The following is a 21,763-nucleotide window of genomic DNA, read 5'->3' as shown; positions in this document are numbered from 1 at the left end:
TCTTTCTCCGCCCCAGCGCGGCAACCCATGCCGGGGTGGAGAAAAGAGAACACCACCTCACCCCTGTGCGTGCCGGCAAGGGGCCTCTAGAAACCATCTCCGGCAGCTAGCTCGGCACAAGGCGGCAGCTCCTGAATTCCAGGCCGGGAGGGTTTCTAGGCTCCAGCTCGACACGGGGGCAGGGGTGACAGAGGTGGGTTTGTAAGCAGAGGGCAAGGAGCAGGCAGCAAGAGACCTATTCTGGGCCGAAGGGAGATAGATGGTCCGCAGCAAAGGCACCCCTACAAGGGAGCCCCTGGGTGGGGCTGGAGCGATCGGAGAGAGCCACCCAGCCCCAACAGACACCACAAAACCCTCTGCCACCGGCGGCGCCGCCTGCCGTCCCCTTATATAGTGGTCGCCAGCGCTCCATCATGCCCTGCGGCGAGATGGGGCACGCCTGCGCAGTTAGCTCCACGGTTGCGCTCACTCAGGCTCTGAGCGCGCACGCGCGGGAAGAGGGAGGCGGGGAGGGTCCAGCGGGCGCGAGGGACGGTTGTGTAATGGGGGGGGGGGGGAGCTCTTAGGAAGCTAGGGCGCCTGCGCCGGCAGCCGCCTCTCCCGAGCGCGAGGTCAGCCCCCGTGGGTGCGCACCTGCCCGTTCCACTTGACGCAAGCGCATTGGGCAGCCCATGGCGCAGCCGCCCGGCGGGGTGTGTTCTGCGGCTGCGTCGCGATCACCCCCCTCGCGGGCCGCCGGGGAGTTACTCCTGGAGGCACGCGCGCGTCCCTCCGGTCGTTGAGTTGTGCGCGTGCGCAGCGGTGTGACGCCAGCCATTGCCTGACGGAGGGGCGCCCGAGCTGGGCGGCGCTGATCGGCCAAAGCGCCCGAGCGAGAGGCCGCTGCGGAGCAGGGAGCCACCCGGCTCCGCCGTTCCCCCTGAGAGGTATGGGGCCCGCACGATGCGGCCGGGGGCGGGGGGAGTCCGGCGGCGGGGGGGGGGGGAGGCGGTTTCCACCGAGCTCCTGTGTGACGCAGAAGGGGCCGCGGCGGCTCAAAATGGCGGCGCGGGGCGACGGGGAAGGGGCGGGGCGAGGAGCCCAGGAGCTGGGGGGAGGGGCGGCTTTAGGGGCGCTGCTGCTGGGGAGGGTCACGCGCCCGCAGTGCTGGGCGGGCGGGGGCAGGCGTGCGAGCCGAGGGGGCTCGGGAGGCCCCTATCCCACCCCTCCCCCCGCGCTGGGCCAGGAGATCGCGGCTGGCGGGGGCGGGGGGCGCCGCCGGCCCTGGGAAAGGGTTAAGGGGCGAGTCGGGCTTGGTGCCGGGGACTGAAATGCCTTGAACGCCCGCCCCCCGCCGTGCAGATTTCGGGGGCGAGCAGGCTGGGTATGGTACAGCGCCGAGCGCACCGGTAAATAGTCGCTTGTTGGGCAGCGCACCCAGTGCGGGACGGAAGGCGCCTTCCTGGTCCAAAGGCGTTTGTAGCTGCAAGGAGGCAGCTGTGCGGTTAACAGACTCAGGTTTCCTTCCAGGTGTGCTTGCAGTTGGGCGTTTGCTTTTTTTTTTTAATTATTTTATTTTTTTTTAGGGGGGGCACTTATGTTCTGTTTGATTAGAGGTTCAAAATCTTGGGTCATAGATCTACTGTGGGCAGAGTGGGGGGAAAATCAGTGATTTAAAAACGGATTTTTTTTTTAAATTTAAGTTAAATATAGATTTTTTTAAAAAAATAAACATTTAAAACTAACTTGAAATAGATAAGCTATGTTAAGTCTTAAATGTAGTCAAACTTATTCAGAAAATGTAAATACAAGAAAATAACATGAAGTAGTATGTGCGGTGTGTTGAAGATCTAAATCACTTTTAGCAGCACTAGCCTCTTCTGTAGATGCAGAGAGAACATTTTCTTCCAGTTAATTCCCTCAGTTCAGTGACTAGGTCAGTCAAAATTAAGAAGCCAGCTGGGAGTTCAAAAAGGTGAGAAGCTTCTTTTCCTCTTCCAAGCTAAGAACAAACATTGGGAGAAGCACTCTTTCTAAAAATCTTGAAGGACGTGGTGACCATAAGCAATCAGTTCAGTGCACTAACTACAGATAATACTTAGTTTGTATAATCCGTTTTAAATGCAAAAAATGTTTTGGTCAACTTTTTAATGTATCCAGCACATTTAAAGTAATTTTATTGAATAAAAGAAAAATGCTGGTTTTATGCATTTTAATTTAATTTGAATTTTTATCTAAATATAGCTTGATACAATTTGCGAGTAAAAAATTCATCTCGTAAAGTTAATGAATATAATAGCTAAATAAATATGTATGGGTACAGTGTATCCTGGATAGCAAAAGGAAGCACCAAGTTTAGTGTAAAGACTCTTTTAGTTGTCAATCAACATATTATAAAGGTTACTACCTAATGAGAATCAACCTTCCTTTAGGAAAATAACTAAAATGTACAAATGCAAAACATGATTAAAATTGCTGATGCAAATCAACCTACCCTGGCTGAGGGGCAGGAGTGGGCAAACTAAGGCCCAGGGGCCGAACCTGGCCCTCCAGACATTTTAATCTAGCTCTCAAGCTCCCACCAGGGAGCAGGGTTTGGGGTTTGCCCTGCTCCGTGTGGCTTCTGGAAGCAGCGGCATAGCCCCCATCCCCCTCCTACGCATAGGGGAACCAAGGGGGCTCCGCATGCAACTGGGAACCACGGCTAGTGGGAGCTGCAGAGATGGCACCTGTGGACAGACAGGTGGCTACGCCTCCATTTAGGAGCCGGGGGACGGACGGACGGACAGACATGCCACTGCTTCTAGGAGCTGCTTGAGATAAGCGTCCCCCGGAGCCTGCACCTCTGACCCCCTGACCCCCTGCCCCACCCCGATCCCCCTCCTGCCCTCCAAACCCCTCACTCCCAGCCTGGAGCACCCTCCTGCACCCCCAACCCCTCAGCCCAATCCCAGAGCCCGCACCCGCAGCTGGAGCCCTCACCCCCCACCTCTGCACCCCAATCTCCTGCCTCAACCTGGAATCCCCTACCGTACCCTGAACTTATCATTTTTTGTCCCCACTCCAGACCCCACCCCCTCGCCCACACCCCCAACCCCCAATTTCGTGTGCATTCATGGCCTGCCATACAATTTCCATACCCGGATGTGGCCCTCCTGCCAAAAAATTTGCCCACCCCTGCTGTGGGGCCTTAAAGGGACATATTTATAGGGGTTAGATTATTTTTTCCTCTTGAAGAAACCATTCCCCAAAACTCCCAATCTGTTTGTTTGTATTTTAAAAAAATGTGTCTGCGAGAGCCAACTGGGAACAGTCCTGCATTGGTTGGGGAGGGGGGGAAGAGGCAGACTTGGTCTTAATTAGCATTGGTCCTCAAACGGTAGGGGGTGTGGAGGAACGTTCGAGGGAGGGGCAAGGCAGGGCCCAGGGAGGGAGCACCACCCGCCCAAGCCTCGGCTCCTGGACCCGGCCTCTGAGGGAGCGTGGACAGATTCCATTACTGGTGGGAGCGGGTGTCAGAAAAAGTTTGGGGACTACTGCATTAGGGGGTTAGTGGATGGATACAACACTACTGGCTTCCTCTTCCCCTGTTCTTCATTTCCAGAGTATCTTGATGGGGGCCTACAGTCTGCTTGACTTAAGGTTATGTTCAGTGTCTTTTTTCAAAGAACTGTCCTCTCTTGAAAGATTTGGTCAAGTTCAGAGCTCTTCTGCAAGTGAAAAGGTCAAGATCTCTGAGGTTTTTGTGGCCATCTCAAGTTTAAGGGGAATTGAAGTTTGATTAATACTAAATCTTTATCACTCTGTGCCAGCAAATTAAAACCTTCCTCTGTGAAATGGTGGTGTCTTGTTTTTTAAAATAATTAAAAGCATGAGATTTAAGATGGGAAGCATTAGTGTTGCCATTGCTTTTTCTCCAGCTCATTTAGGCCCTGATCCTGCATGTTGTTCCATGTGGGCAGACCTTTGCGTGTATGCGGTGACCCATGGACTTCAGTGGTACAGAAGTCTGCCCACATGGAACAGTTAGTGGAGTCGGGCCTTTCTTAACATTGACAGAGGGGAAACAACGGCTTTAAAAAGGGAATAGGTCTGTATACTAGTAGTAAAAATTGTTTTAAGGATACTGTAAAGCTTTTTTCCCATTTTCAGTGCTACTTGCTAATTGATTTGTGCTAATGTACAGTTCTGTAACAACCTGCTATGTTGAACTCAAATAGCAGTTGGGGGACAACTTTTTCAAAAGGTTTCAAATTAGTAGCATGTTACTAATTACATACCAAGTTCTAGTCATATTTCAGAAATTTTAGTTTACTGTGCTTTCTTAAAATGCTTTCTCATCTGGGGATGGATACTTTTTGTTAAATGTTACTTTCAGCAATCTCATGTCCCATAAGTATCTAATGTTAACTTCACATTATCTGCTGGCAGTTGATAGTTTGGAGTGCTAAGTTTATATATTCAGTTCAATAATCAGATATATTGTTTGTCAATATTTGACTAGATTTAACTTTGAGCAATGTATATGCTACTTAGGTGCAATCACTGAATTCAAGCTTTCTGAAATACATGTCTTGTCATTGTGTTTTGTTTCCTTTCAAACTGGGAATTAATTAGGTTAATTTTGTCACTTAATTCCTTCCCTGGAATACAGGAAAATGGGGGCCTCCTGTGATGTAATCACTAATAATTAGCAGGGTGGATTTGATTGAAATCAGATTGATTTAAATCACTAGTCAAAGGTACACACTTCACCTGTTACGGAAGTATTTTGCAATTTCAACATTGGCTTTTATTTCTGGAACACTAAAGTCTTTGGCTAGGAGGTGCAGCAAATGAGCACTGTACCCATAAGTTGTTAGCTTGGGACTCTCTCCTAAATTTCTTCTCATCTTGGATACGTTTGCAGCATTTTCTGTGCCCAAGATCCATACTAGACATTTGAATTTTTTTTCACAGTTTGTTATAGCTTTTACTGCTGCTACTTGTAAGTATTCTGCTGGTGTGCATTTCCTGACGTATCAATTGTTTCTGTAAGGAAGACATTCTCTTCTTCTGTTGTCACACAAGCACATACAACAGGATCATTGTGAACACTGCTACACCAGTCAAGACTCAGTTTAACAATTTCACCCTCTGGACTTTTGCACACTGCTCAATTTCTCTTTCACACACCTTATCCAGCAATTTGCCTGCGACATCTGCTCTGTTGGGTGGACTGTATCCTTGTCTTAATGACTGAACCATGTTAATGAAGTGTGGGTTCTCAGTCATAGGGAAAGGAGAGTTTGTTGCATAAACAAACAGGGCAATTACCTCTTTTTGTAATCTGCTGGTTCTTATCACAAACTTATCTGTGCTTGTTTCTGGATGATGGAGTTTTTTTTTTCTTTTTGCTACAGGTGATATACTGTGGCTATGTGACATACATGATGTGACTGAAACACTATCATTGGCAGATGGCTCTGAAACTATAGAAAATGATAGTCATCTTGAAGGTGGATAGTCTTCAGAATCCTGTATGTTGAGGATGGATTCTCCTAAACAAAATAAGTCAATGCAGTTATTTAATTATTACCATACTGCTCATTTAGTGCTACTCATTGCATTCACTGACACTGAGTACTACTTAAAAGGTGAAACTCTAAAAGGAAGATCTGCCTATTTCAGCTGTTCATTTTTTATCACAACTGCATCTAAAATGACAGTACCATAAGAATTAACAACTATATTTTTTTGCTCAAACATGAGAATTCAAGAATAGTCCAGAAGGAAGACTGGCAGTCCTTAAGAAAGAAGTATGAAATAAAAGTTTACCAACCTGAAGATCCTGCATGTTCAGACATGGATAGGAGACGGGCGTCTGGGGGGGCAGTCGGGTGGGGAGCAAGGAGGGTTGGATGCGGGTGAGGGTTCCGGGGGGCTGGATAGAAGGCCGGAGTCAGGCCACGTCTCGCTGTTTGGTGAGGCATAGCCTCCCTCATTCTTCCCAGTTCAGCCACTCTGGTCTCCAAATCTTGTACATGGTCTCTGAGGGCCAGGAGCTCCTTGCACCAAATGCACACATACACCACCTGCCCATAGGGACATGCTGCAATAAACTGGATAGCCCCCACTCTGTTGCTAGACTTCTGCCTACATTCTCTTTTTACTTCTGAAGCTCATTCATTTGTTCTTTTGTTTTTATCGGGAGTTTTTGGCTTTAAGTTTAAAGAAGTTTAAGGAATGTTAAGTGTATCTAGCCCTCCCCCCCACACTTCCTCTGGAGAACTCCCTCCCAAGCCTTCCCTATTAGCCAGTCCTTTTCCCTAGCTCCTCTGGTGCTTAGGAGGGGGCTTTTTAAAGCCCTGGTCTTCCTGACTAGCTTTGCCCCCTGGTTAAGGGTTGATGGGTGCTAAAGGGCTTGGGGATCAAAGCCTTGTCAAGAAGTTCTCAGCCATGCCTATCAGGCCACTAGGCTAGTCTCAACACAAACACAGTTCCCCAAACAGACTACACAGTGTGTTTCAGTCAGGCAGTATGCACACCAATAATACAGTCACTACAGATGACAAACTTACCCAAAGTGTAACCTAATTGCTCCTCCTTCACCTGGAGAACTCCCTCACAAAACTCTCCTGTTAGCCGCTCCTGGTTGCTAGCTCATTCTTTTAGATCCTAAAGATGAGCTCTTTGTTTCCTTTGCCTGGCTGACATCAAAACTACTGAAAGCACTTGGGGAAAAAACCTCTTGAAAGCACCACTCTGTTCTTTACCCCTCTGATATTTCCATTCATAGCTTTGTCAGACATTTGCCTTTTGAGCTGAAATTTCCCAAGGAACTAAATCAGCACCGCCATTTTTAAATTGCAAGCATGAAGGAGAGGCACTTCCCTTTTAGAGAAATGTTTTGCTCAACTCAACTCAAACAGGATGCTTTTAAACTTCAAACCAGCTATGGATTTAGCTGTGGTGAGGCAAGTACTTCAAGTCTGTTGAAGAAGCTTGGTTTGCAAAGTTAAGAATGACTGGAAAGGAAGTTACAGGCTGTGATTTAGAAGGATTCTTAATGAGATTTATGCTATAAAACCTCAGGCTGAAGCCCAAACTACAGCAGAAAAAATGAAACTAACAGATCAACTGGTTTAAGGAAGTTGAAGTCTGATCTAGCTTCTTTACAACATAGTAACTGATGTACTTGTAAGTACAGGCAGAACTGTGCAATTCAGGCCCAAGGCTTCAAAAGACCTCCCAAATTTTGTAACTCCTTATCCCCAAGAATGTGAGCCAAGTTGCCGCTATTAATTTTTTGTTAGTTTGGGCAACCTTTGACTGTACTCTATCCTTATTCATAGGTGCCTCTGTCATCTTGAAGGATTCACTTGTCTGTGCCTTCATCTGAGATTGAAAAACTTGCTCTTCAGAAAGAAGAGTCCATTGTCTTGCTTATTTTTTGCTCTTGCCTTAAGTAACTTCAGCTTTGAGATGAGTGAGATGGTCTTTATTTGTACAGGTACACAATCAGTACAGGTTCTTACCTGTAATATGTGAAAAATGGAAATTTTCTGACCACAGAATAAAAATACTCACTTGTCACATCCCTTAAATGGGGTTTTGGTATAGTACCTTAATCATGGGAACAGTTACACTGGTATTCACATTGAAAACCTGTGTAACTACTTCCAGATAAGAGCATTATAAACTTCCTGGGTAAATTGATCCCCCCACCCTTTTTTTTAAAAAAAAAGAGTACCCTACATAAATAAGGTTCTCATTTACAATTATGTTTCTTTCCAGTAGTTTTTTAATTATTTTCTTAACAATATATTTGGATGTAACATTTTTTCCTGTGCTTTGTAAAGGATTTTAAAATTTGCTCATACTATTTTGTGAAGTAATTTACAGTGGCTTTGAAGAGGTTTCTCTGAAGATCTAAAACTCATTGTTCAGAAGATGCTGCTGAGGAGAGGACAACAGCTGGATGTCTTTCTGTCTCATCTAAAACATAATAATCATGGGTGTTTGGCAAAATACACTTAACTACAAGTTGCCCAGTGGATTAGATGAGAATTCTTACAGCAAGAGATCTGACTTTTTTGATCACAAAACTCTACATTCTAATGTGTGTGTGTGTGTGTGTATATATATATATATAATATATATATTTTAAACTATGACATTAAAATACTGCTTCATGACTTTTAAAAAATGTTTTGCTTGCATTGTGGAATCCACTGCACAAAGTAGTTGAAAAGAAAATAATATAATATTTGTGTTTTAACTTTCAGCTTTGTATTATTCTTGGAAAGTTTCGCACCACTTGTGAATTCCCTGAACCTTGGCATTGTAAGTCCACTTCTGTTGGGCCCTCCTCCTTTACAGCTTGCTCAAATTAAGACGCAGTTGGCTCTTCAGCAGTTGACATCAGCTGCCTCAAACAATTCAACACCACCTTATGCTTTGTTAAATCAGGCATTCCTGAAAATCGCCATGTTTAGTCCTAGAGGAAACTTGCATCAGAGGCCAAGAGCACCTAACCCATCTGGCTCAAAACCTCCAGGAGCTTTTAGGGGAGGTGGCATAGCAGGTCTTCAAAGAAAGCCTGCACCTGGAACACCTCAAGGAATTTCACAAAGATTTGGAGGACATGAAAATTTACAGCGGACAGGATCACGAAGAACTAATGTTCAGGTAACTCAACACAGAACCGATCCAAGGCAAGCAAAGGAGATGGCAAACTTACAGGAAGAGCAAAAGGAAAAGGTTCGTACTTCACGTTGGGATAACAATCCATGTCCAACTGGAAACACAAGCCGAAAGCATCCTGCGTCAACCCGGATCACAGAGCAGAATACAAATGTCCAGAGCCGTTATACAACAGAGAGTGCATCAAGTATTTTAGCAAGTTTTGGATTATCTAATGAAGATCTGGAGGAACTCAGTCGCTACCCAGATGACCAGTTAACACCTGAAAACATGCCACTAATTTTGAGGGATATACGAATGCGTAAAATGGGTCATCAGTTACCCAATTTACATTCTCAGAGCAGAGAAAAAGAAACTGTTGGTGGAACTGGTGGTTCAACTGTTAAGAGCAAAGTGATTGATTATGGGCACACAAGCAGGTATGGATACACTGAAGATCCTCTTGAGGTGCGTGTGTACAATCCTGAAGAACCAGCTGAAGAGAACAGAAAAGAATTTCAACCGCAGCAAACTATTTCAGTTCCACCATCCAATGTAACGTGTAACCCGATGTTTCCAGTTGAGGAATTAATGAAACAGATGGGTTTCCATAGTGATTCATCCAATACACAGTCATTTTTTCCAGTTGATGCTGCAGGCAAGGTGCCAGGGTTATGTATGACACCTACAGGACTCCCAATGGTAAAACCTATGAGCCAGCCTGGGATGCCACCTATGATGCCACCTATGAGCCAGCCTGGGATGCCACCTATGATGCCACCTATGAGCCAGCCTGGGATGCCACCTATGATGCCACCTGGGATGCCGCCTATGCCCCAATCTGTGATGACACCTATTGTCCAGCAGTCTTTGACCCAGCCACCTATGGCCCAACCTGTGATGCCACCTATCAGCCATCCACCCTTTTCAGCTGAACTTCTTGCAGCTGTAAGACATCATGAAAGGATTCAGCATGAATCTGGGACTAATCAATCTAATGCACAGATTGGCTCAGGTCAGAAGAACTTCCAGACACAAGTTGAAGCTCCTATTAAGTCTCCTTTTGGAATTGTGAAAGCCTCTTGGCTTCCAGTGTTTTCACAGGCTGCTACTCAGAAGGTAAAGAGACTGCCGACTCCATCTATGATGAATGACTACTATGCTACATCTCCAAGGATATTTCCACATATGTGTTCTCTGTGTAACATGGAATGCACTCATATGAAGGTGAGTGTTTTTCAAAGATTACTGTGTAAAATACTTGTATCCAACATACGGGTACATCTTATCTTATTCAATAGTTTTTACTATGCATTAGATGATTTGTGCATATTGTGCTCCGGTATGATTCCTGATCTGTGGGTTTTAAAAGATTAGAAATATTAATACTGGCTAGCCTGTTGCTCTTATGACTGTATAGGCACACAAATGTTCTTTACATCAATATTAAGGCTCTTAGGTCTGTTTGCACTGATTTTTTAAATACTATATTTGGCAGAGAAATAAAAAAAATATTTCATTAACACCTCATAACTAGGCCACTAGAAACACACACAGCAATTTCTATACAATAGCACAATTTTAGGATAGATTTTCATATTGTCTCTTCCCCCGCCCCCCAATCATTCTTTGAAAAAGCAGTCTGTGTGGTTTCAAAGATGTCACTCTGAATGTGAGTTGGTGCAACATGGTCTTACCAGAGACTGAGGAATAGGTCTGCGAGGTGTTAACTGCTTTCATTTATCTAACTGGGGTCTCAATTCTGAAGCCTAAAGACCCTTTCAATGTTTAAAAAAATCTTCAAGGAGTTTGGGAGTATGGGGAAAGGAGAAGATCATTCTAGGAGAAGACCTTGGGGAGTAAATGAAAGGATGTTAGAAGTAATTAAAAAAAACAAAACAAAACCCTGGGGAATGTCATTTTAATTTCAAATATTTGCAAAATAATTCAGCATGGTTTTCATAATTTAAATTTGCCTAAACAGTGTTACCAGAAAAGTTTGCAAAACCTGGGAAAAGCTTCCACAGAATTTGGTAAAAGTTCCCAAAGATTTCCAGGTGCACAACTACTTCCTTGTTTTAAAGAGGAGTAAATGGGGTTGAGGACAATCAAGAGAAGCTTCTGTACTTGTGGGAATACAAGTGTATTTTAAATACCTTTTTTTAATGGGCTTCAGTGCTTCTGGTTTTAGTATGTATATGTTTTTTATTCTGTTAAATTGTTAAAACTTAACAAAGAAATTGGGTTTTGATTAAAATAGAATGTTAATGCTGAATTTGGTAACGAATTTGGGTTTGTAATTAATGATTTTCTTTTCTAAAGTAACTTATGTAGCTGATTCCCTTGGATGTGAACTACTCAGTATCTAGTTCACTTGCCCCTTTTAAATTCAAGTAAATATTTATATTGCAAGTATTGACTGGAAATACCGGTCTTTTAAACTGAACATTCTGCAACCTTATTTAATGTACGTGTGTTGCTGCTGAGTGGACAGTAATGAATTCTTGTGAGGAATTCTGAAACGTGCCTTAGAAAAAAATGTTGCAAAACAACCAGGATATTCTTGAATAGCCTTTTTTGGAAAAACATAAAGATACAAAAGGGGGGGAGGAATCAGATTTTTAAAGCAAAGAACGAAGATCTTTCAGCAAAAGTTAATTAACACTATATAGGTATGTATTCCAAACAGTTCATGAATCCAAATATTACTTTTGGTTTCAGCTTTCTAGTCTGTTTTTTTCAAGTAAAACATCTGTTTTTTTGTATTTCAGTTACAATTGAAAGATTTCAAGGTAAAGATTTCTATGCATCCAACTTATTGTCCTCTTTGAACTCATGATAAATGTTATGCTGAAAAGACAAATATATGATTGAAAACTTTTTGTACCTGAAGGTAGAACTAGATCTTAAGATGTTTTGCTTTTAGGTCAAATTTTTAAAATCTTTTTGTAAGCTTAAGTGTAGTACAACTTTGCAGAGCAATCGATTCAGACTCTCCATGGTGCAAACGGTGACTTTATAAAATGGCAAATAGGAAAAGCTTGAGACAGTCTAAAAGAAGAAAGGCACGCAAACAGTGATGATAACAAATAGATATATAATGAACTATGAAGAGGATGAGAGAAATGGCAAAGTGGGGAAAATCCCCATCCCCTCAGCTTCTTCTGAATTTGGGAAATATGTCAAAGAGGATGCAGACTAGTTTCATTATTGCTAGGAAGACAGCTGAATTTCAGGTTCAAATGATTATTGGTGATTGTTTGCAAAGAATGCTACGTAAAGCAGCTGCCAGTATTATACAGAATTATAAACTTAAACATACATAGGAGTCTGTTTTTTCTCCCCACTGAAACTTAGTTATCTTTGGAGTTTGGTGCAGCAACCAGTATATCACCAGCAGTAGTAACCTTACATATGATCTTGGACAGGAACTGAAGAATAAAGTAGCTGAGGTAATAGGTTATGTTAAGGTAAAACAATTTGGCCAGGATCTAAGAACATAGTAATGGCCATACTGGGTCAGACCAAAGATCCATCTAGCCCAGTCTCCTGTCTTCCAGCGGTGGCCGATGCCAGGTGCCCCAGAGGGAATGAACAGAACAGGTAATCATCAAGTGATCCATCCCCTGTCACCCATTCCCAGTTTCTGGCAAACAGGTTAGGGACACCATCCCTGCCCATCCTAGCTAATAGCCATTGATGGACCTATCCTCCATGAATTTATCTAGTTTCTTTTTTGAACCCTGTTATAGTCTTGGCCTTCACAGCATTCTCTAGCAAAGAGTTCCACAGGTTGACTGTGCATTGTGTGAAAAAATGCTTCCTTTGTTTGTTTTAAACCTGCTGCCTATTAATTTCACTTGGTGACCCCTAGTTCTTGTGTTATGAGAAGGAGTAAATAACACTTCCTTATTTACTTTCTCCACGTTAGTCATGATTTTATAGACTTCAGTCATATCCCCCCTTAGTCTCTTCTTTTCCAAGCTGAAAAGTCCTAGCCTCTTTAATCTCTCCTCATATGGGACCCGTTCCAAACCCCTAATCATTTTAAATTATGAACCTTTTCTGAACCTTTTCTAATGCCAGTATATCTTTTTTGAGATGAGGGAACCACATCTGTACGCAGTATTCAAGATGTGGGCGTACCATGGATTTATATAAGGGCAATAAAATATTCTCTCATTCTCTATCCCTTTTTTAATGATTCCTAACATCCTGTTTGCTTTTTTGACTGCCGCTGCACACTGTGTGGACGTCTTCAGAGAACTATCCACGATGACTCCAAGATCTTTCTCCTGTTTAGCTGTAGCTAAATTAGCCCCCATCATATTGTATGTATAGTTGAGGTTATTTTTTCCAATGTGCATTATTTTACATTTATCCACATGCAATTTCATTTGCCATGTTGTTGCTCAGTCACTTAGTTTTGTGAGATCTTTTAGAAGTTCTTCACAGTCTGCTTTGGTCTTGACTATCTTGAGCAGTTTAGTATCATCTGCAAACTTTGCCACCTCACTGTTTATCCCTTTCTCCAGATCATTTATGAATAAGTTGAATAGGATTGGTCCTAGGACTGACCCTTGGGGAACAGTCCTAGGCTTTTCCCCGTGGATGTCCCTGCAGTTACATACCCCTGCTTAACTTGTGAGATCTGATCAGTTGAAGATGGTCCTGGTGTTCACAGTATTCTGAAGTTTCGTATTCTGTCTCTTTGATACAATAGAACATTTTAATCTGAAATTAGTTTTTTAATGCCTCTCTATTGCAATAGCTTTTGTTTTGTTCTTTCAGTATCAGAAGCTGTACAAAACCCAAAGATTATAATAATTTGCATCTGTATGGCGCTGTTTAAGACCTCATAGCATTTACCAACATTAAATCTCACAACTTCCTTGTAAGGGATATGTATTATCATTCCTGTCACCATTGAAATGCAGCCATTTCTGTAGCAATTTAATAAGGCATAGCAACCTTACCACAGTTTAGAACAGAAAGTAAAGAATAGCCTCACCATTTCAAATTGTAGAAGGAATTTGAGGAATAATGTAATTACACATAGTGGAGTTTGGCAAGGACCACTGGGGTTAAAATCACTGTTGCTACAAAAACTGGCCATTGGTTCTCTCTAATCATTAAAAGTGTTCAACCCCTTGGTTCTGTGAAGATGGCACCAGCAGCATCACAAAGTCCTGTTACCATGCTGGGGTGTTGGTTGTTTTCTGACATCAGAGAAGAGTGCCACTAGCACAACTTCAGGTGGTATCCTTCTGTCAATGTGTGGCCTAAGTATTGACCCAGCCAAACCCTGCTTTATCTTATGGGACTGGTCAGTTTCACGGCACATGATGATCCTGATAGGCTCCTTGAGGTTAGAGAAGCAATAAAGATTTGAACTTCTGAGTGGCCCAAATAAGTTGATTGCATGCATATTGTTTTTTATCTCCATGCCTCTACTGCTTTTTGTAGTTCTGACTGGGGTTGCTGTGCTGAATGCTGTTTGGTGTAAAAGTCTTGTAGTCAGGTTGGAGTTCTGAATAATTTTTTTTGCCAGCAAAAAATTAAAGCCAGAAAATTGAGTTTCATCATAGATGATATTGCGAATCATGTCTGTCTGCTCAATACTCAAATGTTTTTGTTCTACAGCCTTTTGTTTCAGATGGAAACTATTTTCCTGTTAGAGCAAAAAATGGAATAGCAATTCTTCTGATTATCTGTCAGTATTTTTTTTAAGCGTGTTATTTTTTTCTTTCAAAATAAGCAAGCTTTTTTAAGAGGGAAAAACCACCTCTTGTGCAACAAACAAAATAACCAGGATTGTTCTAACTCATTTAGTGACTATATCCAGGAAATGTAACTTTCTTCATGACTTAACATCACCATTCTAGGTAAATTGTACAGTAGAAATACATATTAGCTTTAAAAATGTCAGTATCCCCTATTTTTAGAATGAGATTGGTTTGTAATTTCAGTGTTGAATGAATTTGTTACATGCTCATTGAATATTGTAATTGGGCAACAAACCTGGCATGGCAGGTGTGATGCTAATGTAGATGAGGCTTAACTCTCTAAAAGAGGAACACTTACGATGCTATAGAGGGATCTTGGTTCATACCTTTTTCAGAAAGAAAATTCTTATATTGCAGGGTGGGAGAGGGATAGTCCTGGGGATTGAGGGAATCAGATTGGAAATTGGAAGGAAATACATTGGGAATGATGATTATATGAAATACCAGAGGGAATTGGGGAAATTAAAGTTCAGAACGAATGATTAGCTTATTTGTATGTATCACTTTGTCTGCCATTCTAGTTAATGCTAGTTGGATTGCTAGCTAAAAGGAGACTTGGAAACAAAAATGGCCTCTTTACACCCCTCCCTGAAAATGAGTGGTGATTTTTCTCATTTGGGACCAGAAGGAAGATGGTGGGTGGGTTAATTGCTTTCCCTTTCGTTTCCACAGATTAATCAATTTAAACTCCCATTTTTTTTAGCTACAAGTGTTCAGCCTACAGGCATTTTATTCTAAGAGTAGGAAAAATGGATGCTGAGTTTTGGGAGAAGTAGTTTATGAAAATTTATTTGTATTTTAGTGCAAGTTGCAATCTTTAAATAAGTGTACTTTGCTATGCATACAGTTTTGCAGTCAACTATGGCAGTCGTAGTGTCTCAGAGTCTGAAATGTTTTTGTGGCGCCTTAGAGGTGCCACAAGGACTCCTTGTTGTTTTTGCTGATGCAGACTAATACGGCTACCACGCTGAAACCTGAAATATTTTTGTTCCTGAATGAAAACAATTTCAATAGTAGTCGTCTTTTAAAAAAAAAAAAAATTCTTAATATATTTTGTCAAAACAAGTGTTACTATTAAAGTATGAGTAATACTGTGCACTTTGAATCTTCAGAATGTTTTACAAACACTAGTAATGAGTCCTCACAACCCCTCTGAGACTGGCTTAAAAAAAATAAGCTATAGGAAGTTTTATTTTAACTTTGTTTTACCGACTTTAAATAGAAATAAACTTTCAACACCTGAATTTTGTTTTTTAGTTTGTAACTCATGCTGCTGTTTTGGTATGTGGGTAATGCCAAGCAGTGAGGTGCTGTTTTGTACCAATTTTGCTGCGTTACTTAAGTGGAGCGATCTAGTTGAGGACAGGGTTAGTTGAATTTCCCTTTTTGTGGCTTTAAACCAAAAAAGCCATTACAAATATTTCTCTGCGCCATCTTGATAACTTCTGCTGGCATGTGGAGGAAGACAGGACAGTATTCTAAAATTTCACACAAGGTGATTTTTTTTAATATTATGTACAAACTCTGAAATGTGTTTGGAAAAATAATATGCTTTTACCAGTAACTGTGTTCTTGCAACAAGGAACACTTACGGCTTCGGTAGCATGGGACTTCAATTTAATTGATTTTAAAAACTGGTTTTCATTCTGTTGCAAAACTGGTTTTACATTAGAATTTTGCTATTTTGTAAAAGTTTACATGTTTAGTTGCAATATATAATATCTGTTTTTTAAACCATTATTAAAGTGGAATGGCAGTTGGCTTTAGGGAAACTTTCATTGGGATTTGAGAACACTCAGTACTTTACAAGTTTGGGGCCATAAGACCTGTCTGTACTGACAAACTGCCTGTTGGTACCAATAATTTTCAGCAAAAGGTAGGTCAATTTGCTAGTGTAGATTAGGCAATAATGTCTTTCGCCCTAGTCTTGCAAACCTTAATTAATCTCATTTGGCCTACTCATATATGGTCTTAACTTTAAGCACATAAGGGTTTGCAGGTGAGGCATTGGTCCTTTAGGCTAAAGTGTCAGTTATTAATTTCCAGCCAAATGTTCCTAAATATAAATAAATATTTCTGTGTTTATATGTGGTAAAAAATGCTTCCTCTCCACGTGAATTAAATGACAGAAAATAAAAGTTTAAAATATTTTGTTTACAATATATTTTAATGCATAAGTAAGGCTGAACATTTTAAAATTCTGTTCTTGAGTTTGAGGCGTTAATATAATGGCATAAGTCTTAATGACTTAGCTTTTGATATCTAACATCTGTGTTGCTGAAATTATGCAGTTCTCGGTTTGTCAGATTTTCTCAACGTAAGTAACAACACATTAAACTCTAAATTTTTTAGATAGCTAATAGTCTTATACATAAACTGGCTGTTAAAGGTTTTTTTTAAGTTATCATAGAAGATTAGGGTTGGAAGAGACCTCAGGAGTTCATCTAGTCCAACCCCCTGTTTAAAGCAGGACCAACCCCAACTAAATCATCCCAGCCAGGACTTTGCCAAGCTGGGCCTTAAAAACCTCTAAGGATGGAATTAAGTAATGATGACTGAAACCACTCACTCGTTTGAAGCAAATTGATTAGTTTAATGCATTGTTTCTATTTAACTCCTGCTAAAGTCGTCATTTGTATGTGTGTGTTGGTTAACAAATTTAATGTGATATTGGTGGTTTTTTATTTAGTATAAAATTTAGTCATTTAAGATGAGAGAGTTGAACTAAACATCAGATTTTTTGATAAATAAAATTTTGCCAGTGATGGGGAAGACACAATAGAAAAATTTGCTTTATATTAATTTTGGACAAATTTTGGCATTTATACATTATTAAACTTCTGTGGATATCTTTTCCTCCAACAGGATTGGATTCAGCATCAGAATAATCCTGCTCACATTGAGAGCTGCCGTCAGTTACGTCAACAGTAAGGGATTTCTGTTATTTGTGTGTACATTTATACGGTAGTCATACGGTATACCATATCACTGTCATATTTCTTTAACTAGCCTTATATGTATCTGTCATCCTTATTTGTTTTGGGTGATTAGGAGAGAGTTTAAGCTAGCATTAGATACTTACAGTTGTTCCTGGTCCAGTACTTGAGCTACCAAACCTATTGCAGTGAAAATAAGTTAGGAACGTAGTTGGAAATCTAATATTAAAGTAGTTCAGGTTGCAAGTTCAACTTGTTGCATTGACTATTTTATTTTTAAAACAGGTATCCTGATTGGAATCCTGAGGTCCATTCTTCAAAGAGGTAACTACCTTTGAGAAATCAGGCAATTTTCAATTACTCCAACAATAAAAAATGAATACAATAGTGATTTACTTTTCCTTTATCTAGTTTACCTCTTGTGAGTAATAGCTGTGGTGCCCTTAAGTTTTTATTGTACAGTTATACTAAATGAGGGTTTCTTATGCTTTATCATAGGTTCTCTATACAACAGCAATACTGTACTGTTGGGGCTACTCTTTCAGAGAAAAGTACAAGGCTGAGGAAACAGTCTCTGGAAAAGTATGGAGAACAGTACTGTCTTGCTCAAGATTAGATGCCTTTCTGGCAGATATGCTTTAGTCAAGCACAAGTTATTGGGCTCATTAGGTAGTATGTCACCATTACCTATGGCCTGTGTTATACGGAAAGTCAGACTAGATGATCTGATAGTCTCTTCTGACCTTAAGATCTATGCATACATGAATTCTGAAGCAACTTTATTTGAAAACACAGACTGAAATCTCTACTCTTGTTCGCTTAATTCTGTTTATATTTCAGCAAAATCAGAATATTCTGTTCAGAATTGTGTGCATTTTTAGCATCTCTTGTGTATAAATCAGGAAAGAGATGGATAATTTTCTGTTTCCTGAAGTTGGCCTATACCTTTTAAGCAAGATGTTTGCAATTTGCATGAAGGTGATCATGAAATGATAGATTTCTGTCTTTGACAGCGTTACTGGTCTAGGGGCTAGGGAAGAAACAGTAGATGTGATATACCTTGATTTTTCGTAAGGCTTTTGGCATAGTTCCACATGACATTCTTATAAGCAAATTAGGGAAATGTGGTCTAGATGAAATTACTATATGATGGGTACTCATCTTGTTGAAAGACCATAATCACAGAGTAACTATCAACGTTTCACTGTCAAGCTAAGATGATGTATCTAGTGGGGTACCACGGGTCAGTCCTAGGTCTGGTACTATTCAATATTTTCATTAATGACTTAGATAAGGGAGTGGAGAGTGTGCTTATAAAATTTGAGGATAACACCAAGAGGGAAAGGTTCCAAGCCCTTTGGAGGAGAGGATTAGAATTCAAAATGACGTTGACACGTTGGAGAATTTATCTGAATTCAGCAAGATGATATTCATACAGGTGCAAAGTACCTGATTTAGGATGGAAAAATCAAATGCACAACTACAAAATGGGAATAACTGTCTATGCAGTAGTACTTTTGAAAAGGAGCTGGAGGTTATAGTTGATCACAAATTGAATGAGAGGCAACAGGGTGATGCATTTGTGAAAAAGGCTAATATTGTTCTGGGGTATATTAACAAAGAATGTTTGTATGTAACACATGGGAGGTAAATGTCCAGCTCTGCTTGGCACTAGTGAGGCCTCAGCTGGAGCACTGCGTCCAGTTCTAGGGGCTACACTTTAGGAAAGATGTGGGTAAATTGCAGAGAGGTTAGAGGAAAGCAACAAACGATAAAAGGTTTTTAGAAAACCTGACTTGTGGGGGAAGTTTAAAAAAACTGGGCATGTTTAGACTTGAGAAAAGAAGGCTGAGGGGGAGTCTGAAAACTATCTTTAAATACATTGAGCTGTTATAAAGAGGACTGTGATCATTTGCTCTGCATATCCACTGAAGGTAGGACAGTAGTAATAGGCTTGATCTGTGGCAAGTGAGATTTAGGTTAGATATTAGGAAAACCTTTCTAATTGTAAGAGTAGTTAAACTCTAGATTAGGCTTCCAAAGGAGGTTGTAGAATCCCTATGATTGGAGGTTTTTAAGAACAGGTTGAACAAACCCCCTATCAGGGATGCTCTAGGTTTACTAGGTCCAGCATCAGCCCAGAGAGCTGGACTTGAGGACCTCTCGAAGTCCCTTCCAGCCACACATTTCTATGATTCTGTATCTTCTGGGAAGCTTCTCGTTAAAAGGCTGAAAATATGAACACAAAAATTATTTGGAATAGATCTAGTGCACAGGCACCTTTTTAAATGTATTAGTGATTTTGTCTGAGAATACGTATGGCTGACTAAGTTTTGAAACATTCATTGAAGAGAGAATTTTGTTAAAACTTCAAGTGGATGTTTTTGTTGCTAATGATTATTTTTGAGTACTGACGTGCTCAGTGCAGTACAGAATGAAGAGAATGTCATGTTCCTAGAGGTAGGAACCTTTTCTAACATTAGCAATGCTTGGGTTGAGGGACCTTAAGTAGGCTTAAGGGTGTGCAAGGTTTTATTTTTATTTTTTTGAGGGGTGGGGCTTTTCTGAATATCTGTATCATGGTAATACAGTGAGAGAAATTGGGTGTAGCTTGCTATTATAGCCTGTCAGTCAGACCCAGAGCTGCTGGCTGTTTTTCAAGGGCCTGGAAGTATTACTTGTGCATGGTTCCCAGTTCAGCAGCAGTTACTGGATCTTCCATCCATAGGGCAGTGTTACGTTTTTACTTAACTACTGTGATTGGTCTATGTGATATAAAAACTTTGTTTTTTAATGGAGATATGAGTAATAAGACTTTACAGGTTGCCTTTCTCGAATTTGAAATTCCACTAAGATGAGATTTAGTACACAGCCTCACACTGCAGTGACAACTCCTTTACCTTTCTCTCACACTGCCCTGTCTTCCCACTATTCCTGTCATCCTCACATTTTGCGTTTGCTACTTCCTTATCTGTTTCTGCTAGGCTTGATACAGGAATTACTGATAAAATTCTATTGCTTGTGTTATGCAGGAAGTCAGACTAGATTATTATGGTCCCTTCTGGTCTTAGAACCTCTATGAATCTTGTATGTATGAATCTGTGTATCTCCTCACTGTATTTTCCACTGAATGCATCCGATGAAGTGAGCTGTAGCTCACGAAAGCTTATTCTCAGATAAATTGGTTAGTCTCTAAGGTGCCACTAGTACTCCTTTTCTTTTTGCGAATACAGACTAACACGGCTGCTACTCTGAAACCTATGAATCTTCAGTCACCTTGCAGTTTTTAGCCACTGATCAGTCTCTCCTGGACATCCTGTTCTTCCTTGGCTTTTGTGGCCTGGTCTATCAAGGTTCTACTACCTCTGACTGCTTTCATTGTCTTCTCATGTGATCCTTCTTCTCCCCCTAGCCATCAAGGCTCTGTTCTATATTATTTCCTCCCTATATACTTTGGCTCTGCATCAGTTCACACAAATGTAGGTAGCATCTATTTGCAGCTGTCTAATATTTACTTAAATCCTGTCATGTTGTCTTTGTTCATACCCATGTATCTGACTGTTTTGCAGGCCTATTGTCCTGCATTGCCCATCACGAAACTCAGTTTCAACACATAATTATTTTTTCTGATGGACCCTCTTTTCCTCCTCTTTCTGTTGTTGACAGTACCACCATCCTCCCTGTCTCTTACGCTCAAAACTTTGGAGTTATCTTTTTAGTTTCCTCTCTTTCTCCCTTCAGATGTTGCCACCTCTATTCTAGTCACCTCTCCAACTCAATTCCCAGTACTTAAATTCCATTAAGGAACTTGTGTTACTGGAGTTTGAAGCACACCTACTCTTATCTCCAGTTTTAGTTTTATTTTCACAAGTTGTTTCAACGGACTTTTTAAATTGAATTGATCCTTTTCAAATTAGAGAAGGAACTACTTTGGGTAATCTGGTCATCTACATTTGTTTCACAGAAATGAAGGCGAGAGAAAAGAAAATCAGACCCCAAAGAGACGTTCCAACTCTGCTAGTCCTGGTCCTAGGCATTCAAGAGGATCAGGCTCTGGCCACATGCTTCGCCGGTCCCGATCCCGGAGCCCTGGCCGTTTCAGGCTAGCTAGACCAAGAAGTCGAAGTCCAAGGCAGATGCGTCGTCCTAGCCCTAGACACAGGTCTAGGTCACCACAGCGATCTAGAAATCCTCTGAGGTGTAGTCCACGACCCCAAAGATCTGCTAGCAATGAATGGACATCAAGGAGGACAACAAGATCTCCAGGTAAGGAGATAGATATTACAGAAATTAAAGGGCAAGCTATCATACTGAAACTTTGGTAGTTTTCAGGAACTTTACCTGTCCTTGAGCCCACCTGCCAATTTGATTATATAGTGGAAATAGTGGAACTCACCG

At 41.2% G+C, this 21,763-nt stretch overlaps 1 protein-coding gene across 5 annotated transcripts in view; it reads left to right on the top strand.

Moving 5' to 3' along the window:
- Positions 1-685: 685 nt before the first annotated feature.
- Positions 686-21,763, top strand: part of ZNF638 (zinc finger protein 638) — a 72,228-nt gene continuing 51,150 nt past the window's right edge. For 2 of the 5 annotated variants that reach the window (XM_075128168.1, XM_048846438.2), the window contains exons 1-5: positions 688-926; positions 8,247-9,870; positions 17,295-17,356; positions 17,651-17,689; positions 21,330-21,631. In XM_075128168.1, the coding sequence (XP_074984269.1) occupies positions 8,449-9,870; positions 17,295-17,356; positions 17,651-17,689; positions 21,330-21,631 (1,825 nt within the window). In that variant the 5' untranslated portion in view covers positions 688-926; positions 8,247-8,448. Of the gene's footprint in view, positions 927-8,246; positions 9,871-17,294; positions 17,357-17,650; positions 17,690-21,329; positions 21,632-21,763 lie in introns of all 5 variants that reach the window. The other 3 variants (XM_075128169.1, XM_075128167.1, XM_075128170.1) reach the window with 3 other exon arrangements.

This window comes from Caretta caretta, chromosome 4 (assembly GCF_965140235.1).
Source record: "Caretta caretta isolate rCarCar2 chromosome 4, rCarCar1.hap1, whole genome shotgun sequence".
Taxonomy (NCBI): domain Eukaryota; kingdom Metazoa; phylum Chordata; order Testudines; family Cheloniidae; genus Caretta; species Caretta caretta.
The sequence above is the reverse complement of the archived record's forward strand: the minus strand, read 5'-3'. Positions and strand labels throughout refer to the sequence as shown.